At 37.6% G+C, this 8,363-nt stretch overlaps 1 protein-coding gene across 1 annotated transcript; it reads left to right on the plus strand.

The window, feature by feature from the left end:
- Positions 1-301: 301 nt before the first annotated feature.
- Positions 302-8,151, plus strand: LOC139709542 (uncharacterized). The gene is made up of 4 exons (XM_071621499.1): positions 302-520; positions 3,005-3,151; positions 5,221-5,331; positions 6,688-8,151. Exons 1-4 carry the CDS (start codon positions 317-319, stop codon positions 6,931-6,933), a joined length of 708 nt encoding a protein of 235 aa, XP_071477600.1. The 5' UTR covers positions 302-316; the 3' UTR covers positions 6,934-8,151.
- The last annotated feature ends 212 nt before the right edge of the window (positions 8,152-8,363 follow it).

Below are 8,363 nucleotides of genomic sequence, written 5' to 3' on the forward strand. Positions count from 1 at the left end.
AAAGTTGAATTCAGAGTTTGTTATTGATGCTTGATGATTTATAGTAAACCTTGATTTCCTCTTAAAATTCATTATGCTATTTAACATTTTATTTGAAGTGGATTATAAATATCTCGAGGAAAATTAAAGGCTGAATCATCACGTTAACAAACCTACGATACCTTCCCTTTAAAACCTCCAGAGTTCACTTCTTTTCATTCAATCTTTCACGCCCAAATACCTCAAACTTACCCCTCCCCTCCCCTCCCCCTCCTCCTCCCCCTTCTTTTGCCTACCTTAGTGCGACGTTCCCTCGGCTCTGCCACCATACGCCAAGATGGGGGCAGATACGGCGCCACCCAGAGGCTCGCGTTTCGCCTTGTGGAGGATCCCCTGTACCGCTGTACTCATCACAGCTCTGCTTGTAGCCGGTGCCATCACAATCACTGCAATGGCTCACAAGGGGAGTGCTCACTGTCAGCAACCAACCAACAATAGTCGCCCTGCTGGGGCACGCGATCAAGTCCTGGATCATGATTCTGTGAGTTCAAAGACACTATAGTTTATAAATTCCATTTTGATTATGGTCTTGGTGAAAATGACCATAATATTTTTCCCCAAATATTTCGTAGCCTTAATTCAACCTTAGAATGATATTGTTTTGTGTTTTCCACTGTGGTTATAAGGCCACATTTTGGAAACTGACATTACGCAGATAATCATATTTTACGATGGCATGACATTTCTTAAATGCAGATTACATTTACAAACGTTTGACGAAAACCAAGAAAGCGTAAACGACAAAATAGGTATAGATAGTTAGACTATTGTTTTTCTCTGAAATGAAATTAACATCTACTCAAAATTTTAACCAAAATTAATCAATAAGGAACTTTATTTTTATATGATCAAACTGCATTACTTGGTTTATTTTCATGTCGTCATAACAAGTTTGTTAAAGAAACAGTTTACCGATCTACGCTCCACAAAAAAGAAAGTAAACACTTTTTCCAGCACACAATAGTTTCCATAGAATATTTTGATCAAAATCATTGTGTTATATACCATATTAAAGATTATTTAATTGGCTGTCAAACTTGTAGGTTAATACAAAGTTAAATTTCATGCATGAGTGAACACATTGATTTTTGTGCTTCAAGACACGAAAGTAAAAATGACAAAAATTGACATTTTGTTGTTCATTTGCAAACGCCCTTCAATATAGCAATGATAACAAAAGAACATAATGAGAGACATGAATGAAATAGCAAAATTTCGTCTTCTTGTATGTCTTTCTATCCTGAAACACTAACAAAGTGGGAAACTTAAGGGGAAAGATCAGAGTTTTCTGTCAAATCAAACTTCAAATGACACAGGGAGAAAGCCGCAAAGGTGATTAAATAGACAGAATTTCTTTATTTTCATTCTTTTGATTTAGGAATTTAAGAATTCATGAGACATATTCATGAACCAAATATCATTTTTTTTTAAATCAGTTCTTAATTTGAAATAACCAGTGATAACATTTTGAAATTTCTTCCATTTTTGTTACTATTGCCTCTTTCATGCCATTTACATTTGGATTTGACACAAGATTCTTCATTTTTTTGCCTTTCTTTGTCTTTGCGGGATACAAAGTTATTACAGAGATCACAGGATGATTTTTGAAACTTAATATTTTCTTTTGTTTTGACTTGTATTTTGCTGTCATTGCTACGTGGAAGAGCACGAACGCATGAATGAAAACTTGTCCATTTTTGCAATTCTTACTTTTGTGCTATGAAAGAGAACAACGAATGTGTCCACTCATGCGTAGAGTTTGCCTTTTTTTATTGACCTACCAGGTTGAAAGCCAATTTAATTATCTTTAACCTGGTATATAAAATATTAATATTCAGCCAAATTCTCTATGAGAAATATAAACTTAAAAAAGTGTTCACTTTCTTTTTATTTTGCTGAGTGTATATTGATGTATTGGACGGTTTCTTATACATGTACGTTAAAATTGTGCCTCTCAGTCCTCTATGCAGTACCATCTTATCTGATAAAAGTTTCACAGAAACTGATTTTTGAAAAGAATCAGAATATTGGCTGAACCTTCTAATATCGTGCTCAAACACAAGTCGCTACGTCATAATAACAGACTCACCCTGTAGACTCAAGGCTGTGTTTACAAACTGGGAGTTGATGGTCGTTTCAATAGAGAAGCTCTGTACACAGTACCACGATGTCAAACCATTGAAAAATCGACGGGAGATTCAGGCCCTGACAATCATCTTTAAATTGCTCCATAACCTCGTCCTGATTCACAGTCTTCCAGGATTCAGTTTAGATCTCAGCCTTATTACAATCTCCGAAATGAAAACACAACTGTTGTTCTTCCAAAATCACGAACCAATTTTCTAAGAAAAAGTAAATTATATTATTAAACGTTTCTCAGCTTTTTAATAGTCTCCCTACAGCTCTTAGGACAATTAATGATATTAAATTATTTATAACAGAAATGAAGAAAAGATTTGTATGAGTGCAATAATTTACATTCAACTTATATCCAAGTATTAATTCTGTACATCTAAATATTTTCTCGTAGAACAGGTCTGTCAAATCATTTGACCCCCCACATCCCGTCTAGTTAAAAGCTCGTCTGTTATTTTAGAACGTCTAAATCTGTTTGCATAGTGCTGGTATGATTGTCCATTTTTCCAACCTTTGTATATTTCTGTATAATTATCTTCCTTAGTTCTCGTTTTGATTTCTTTTGTTCATTGTATATACTTTTGATATTACTCTTTCATGTTATACTTTGTATACTTTGTGACTTTGTGACGTTGTGACTTTTTTTGGCGTTCGTTTGCAATGATTATTTCACGTTCTTATTTGCATTTTCTGCATTGTATGATTCTTATGTTTTGTTATCATTTCACGTAACTTTTAGCTGATTGCAAGCTTTTTACCGTTGTTAAATGAATAAACTCAAACTCAAACTCAAACTCATACTGACAATAACTGATCACGTGATTTGCAGACTGGGCACGTGGAGCTGAGGGGTAGAAACGGGGAGTCCGCCTCCGAAACCATGACCTACAACAGCGCCCTCAACACTGTTCTCATCAACGCTCCTGGTAACTTCAGCGGCAGTTCGCCGGCCACGATCGCGATCGACTACGATCGGGTGAGTTTGATTTCGGGCTGCTACCTCTATATTTACTTTGTTTTTTTTTTTCATGACGTGCAATACCAACATGATAAAGTACCTTTACATAAAATGTGATACAAATAACAATGGAATCGTCCACTTCGGCGACTGTACGGTCTCCATTTTTCGTCTCATCTTTCGTTTCATTTCTTTGTTCATTCCTTCCTCTTTGAGTCGACTTTTTAAAAAAAAATTATTTGTCATTTTGTGCAAATTGTGCACTGTGGATCTTTTTGATTCGTTATGGTTCGTTTTCTGTTGGATGTGTGGTGAGTGTTTACGTGGTAGGGTCTCGGTCCATGTGCGTTATCTTCATTATCGCTGTATTTGACGAATTGTTAAAATCAAAATTGTTTGAAACAGAACACACATGCACGGGGACAAAGTGCAATATTCAGTGAGTTGAATTATGTATTTTTGTCAACGTGTATTGGTCATTTAGTTGTATTGTTCTGTTTTCTTTTGCATATGAAGAGTTTGTTCGCAAAAACCGATAAGTCCATATTTGCCAAATGGAGATATTATACAAATGATGCACAGGATAGAGTGCGTTAGTGTAGGCGTATAGTGCACTCGAGGGTATTTACAATGTAGTGCAACATGCACTCGGCTTCGCCTCGTGCATGTTTCACAATTGTAAATACCCGAGAGTGAGCTACGCCTCCACTAACGCCACGAAATAATCCTGTGCATCATTTGTTTTATAAAATGGGTCGAAAATTCGAAAACTAACAGCATTTTTCAGCGTTTTTCACGTACCTTTGTGGGTCAAGACGTCCGAAGATGTTCGTCCCAAACATTTACGCACGTCGCACTCGGAAATCCCGCACATACAGTGTATATAAGTATGATGGGGAGTTGGGTTTCCGGACACTTAAGTTCCCGCATGAAAACTTACTTATTTTACATAGAATATGCACCCTTTACCTTAAAGACTTGATATAGACTCCTCATATAGGCCTACTAGACAACATACTCTGAAAACGGCGTGAGAATGAACCTGCTAAATCGTTGGATTTGCCCTTCAAAGTGACTCCATGTACGCGTCCGGTCCCACAACGCTTGGTCTACTGTACACTGTACGTATGATACGTACGCCACACATGTTATGCACAAGGGAAGAAAGGCCGGCCGGCAGTCCGAACTAGAAGTTGTTTACAGGATTGACAGCGCGTATGCATGCAATTCAAAGGAGCCGCCGCGCGCACAGACGATCGGCAATAGGATTTAACACGCAGTGCAATGGGACTGAGTAACCAAAGCACTCATTTCAGCGCTTCCTATTGGCTACATTCTTGAACCCATTTTATAATTGCGATTAAAGGTCAAGGAAGATAAAGAGAATAATAAGAAAATTGTTGTTTCTTTTGATCATAACTTCAAAAATGTACCTTTATATGTAGTGACCAATATATCATTTAAAAGGTATTATTTTGTACTTTATGACAGAGACCGCACTTCAAAGTCTTCAAAAATGGACTTATCGGTTTTTGCAAACAAACTCTTCATATATTTTGTATGACGATTTTTATGCCTGAGTGCATGACAATAAAATGACATGAATCTTGGATCTTGAATTTTCGCAAGATGTTTTTCACACTCTTGACGTGTCTATAAATTGAAAGGAATGAAATATATGAGAGCTTTTAGACCACCATCCCAGGAAAACAAAACAAATACATGGGAGGGGGATATTCCACAACTTTCGACCCACCTGTTGCAGTTCCACCGGTCCTCCTCATAGGTTCATATTAATCAATAGTCGCGACTCTTTGGGTGTAATAGCAATATCATCAATTTACCTTGAAAATTACATAGGTTTTTTTTTTTGAAGTCATATGCAAGGACAGTTTTGTTTAATGATAAGTATGAAAGGTTTCCTCACCCCCATTAATATTCCCAGATAACTAGACAAATCATCATGTCGCAGGAAAAAGACTGCGAGTTCGTCCTGTTGTGTTTTTTTTTCTGACGCATCCTCATGAAGTCTGTATGAACTTTTTAACTACATATATCAAAATTGTTTCTAAAAATTCTTCCGGCAGAATGTGGTGTTCATGAATATTCATGATCAAAATACGTGCGCGGGTTTCGCCCTTGAAGACAAACTGGCACAGACGGCAAAGAACTTCACCAGGAACAAGGAACATAATCAGGTATCATTAAAAAGTTTATGTGTGCTATTGTGAATACACGTGCATGTTAGTGTGTGTGCATGTCTAACAATAGGCGTACGTATGCTTTGGCGTCTTGTCCCCTACCGGCGCTTTCACGCAGCGGGGCGATCTTCAGGCAGACTGGCTTTTGTTATGTGGCGCGGTAGATGGACTTGACGCACAGAACACTGTGTGTAGAGTTCCGTGGCTTGACGGTTGGATGATTTGCCTGTTCCTGTGTCTACATTTTGATAATGACTTCGGACCTTCTGTTGAGCGGTTTTTGTTTCGAATGATTATGACCGCACAGATTGCACAGGCCACTCTTGAGTTAGGTTTGACCTTTTTTTTTTCTTTTTTTTTTGATGTCCCACGTTAGTGCGAAGATTGCATGTTTGTCATTCAAGCTCCAGATGTACTTTGGGAGCTGGGTCTCATTTTTGTATTTTTCCTGCTTGATTGATTTTACATGGTTCCTGTATCTATTTTTAAAGATGGATTATGTATGATATAATCTAAAATATTTTTGTGCATATGAGTTTGTTTGCATGTGTGTGAAATAATTCAATTGAAGAGGTTTGAGGGAGTTAATCACATGGTTACGGGAAGTATCATGGATTGTCGCCATCGAGGTCAAAAATTGGGAACTTCACAAGCGTCACGGATTGTCGCCAGACGACAATCCGTGACGGGGGCGACAATCCGTGTAGGGGCGACAATCTTTGTCGCAACAGTCGTCCATATTATCTGCCGTTTTGAAACTTAATGGCCTGAATTTCCGAAGGTGGAACAATGGTTTAAACCATGTAAAAAGGCCGTAATTTTGTATGAGGTGCTCGGTGTCGCATGTCCTATTTCGTTACGAAATGATAATTTCGTCGACATAATAATCATTTCGTCTACGTAATATGAACATTTTTAAACGAAATGAACATTTCGTCGACGAAATCGACGAAATGACTGATTACTTAACGAAATAGGTCATGCGACGGTAGACACAAATCTACCGTCTTTGTGCATGGTTTAAACCATGGTGTCAATTGTACCAACTTCGTGAATTCGGACCAATCAGTGTTTGGAATTTACGTTGAAAAGGAAGATCCAACTTGACATCCTGTTTGATATGTGGAAAATCTATTATACTTAAGTGCCTGTTGATCCGTTGGCCTCTCAACACAAGCACTGTCTCTCAAAGTTCTGCCTCCATCTATTACACATGCCTGCTTCTAATCTGTATGTGTGTGTGTGTGTGTGTGTGTGTGTGTGTTCCGTATAGTTGATCTTGATTTGAGTTTATTGAATTAATCTTACAGAGTACTTTATTTTCCCCCTCACATCGACTGTTTGTTCATTCAGGTCATAGACCTGGTCTCGAGCAAGATGGAAACAGAGAATTACCGTGTCGCAGGAACAATTCCGGCTAGCTACGTCCAGGCCGCCAACGGACCTATCATCCGCGGGATGTGCAGCGGTCGAATCTCTCAGTGGCTGGAGGTGGGGACCGATGGAGCCGCGATGCCAGGAAGGCAGAAGAGGCTCTGGTGCTTTAGAGTGTGCACTTATGTTTTTGGCCGCAAAGTATGCTTCCGTCCGTGTCTCTAAAAGTTAAGACAAAGACGGTCTCATTTGCTTGTATCGCTCTCTACTGTCTGTGTATTAAAGTCCATGATTGCGTCACCTTTTGGCCACGCCTGAAAATCGGATTACTTTCCTAAACTGGTAAAAGGAATTCAAACATTTCCTCAGAATGACAAAACTGGAAACATTTTTTTTCTTTTGATGGCGGAGCGAAAAACAATAGACCGCCAGAGCTATTTGGACCCCGAAAATTCCAAAATTCTCCGTTGAAAAGGAGAGCGTATTTTCGAGTGACATGATGTTATTTTTTCATTTATTTCCCAAAAACTGCGAAATATATCATCGTACGATTTCATACAAGACGTTAGGAGAAAATAATGTTAAGTATTTTTTAAACCATTCAAACTTTCATTACATTTTGGAACATTTTTGGAACAATTTTGGAACAGAGATATACAACACTTAAATGAGATTGAAATTGAGAAACTATAGATCCAAAAAGATCTGATTTGCCATATTATACTACCAGACCTTTGTTTGTGTGTTTTTCATAATTGACAGAGAGTTGATGTACACGACCGATATTAATTATTGGGTTGTAGTACCACTAGGGCTACTTCTTCTATTTCTATAAGAATGATACTATATCGCATTACACAGATTTTGAACGATGTTCCTGTGGAGACAAGGCTTTGTTATCAATACTCACAATTAGATCATAATCCATCAAGTATATCATTGCCTATTAACTGACTTAAGATGATTTCACTTTCACGTTTCATTTTTAAGATTAGCTAAGCTAGGATTAATAGGATCGGATTGGTATAGTAAAAGTGATTTATGAAATTATTTGCACAACCTCTGTTCTGTGCATATGTCAAAGGTTTCGATGCTAAGTCAGAAACAGAAGATAATTCAATTGAGACAACTGCTTTCGACAGAAATATCCTGGCTAAAGTAGTTGTGTTCCAAACGATTGAGAAAAATATAGCATAGCTTTTTGTACAAGTACATTTTTGAAATTGAACGCTTGGAACTTTTTCAATGCATTTCATAACTTTCTGAGATATATCAGCATTTTAAGATTGGTCAGTAACTTTGAAAGTGCTAATGAGCTTAGCTTATTCCTGTGTTTTGCTGAAATTAACCGGATGCATTTACTGAATGTGGCAATGCTTGCCACAAAAGAAAAAGAACATTTTGAGATTATAGTTTCGCAAATAAATGGCTAGATCTAAAGTGCACCATTTGTTTCTGCTGTTATTTGTAATACTTACACGTCATTATTTGGCACATGACGAGCCGTGTCAATAAATTCGTTTTCAAGAATGGATATATTCTAGCAAGTATAATAGCCACACCACTCATATCCCAACTATTGCGGACATTGATAATGAGGAGCTCAAGATTTTAGCGCCTCGGAAGTCCAAAGGAAAAAAAATGTTTTGCACATG

The sequence above is a fragment of the Diadema antillarum genome, unplaced genomic scaffold (assembly GCF_040938485.1).
Source record: "Diadema antillarum isolate AM-2024a unplaced genomic scaffold, OU_Dant_1.0 seq00001448_RagTag, whole genome shotgun sequence".
In the NCBI taxonomy this organism is placed as follows: domain Eukaryota; kingdom Metazoa; phylum Echinodermata; class Echinoidea; order Diadematoida; family Diadematidae; genus Diadema; species Diadema antillarum.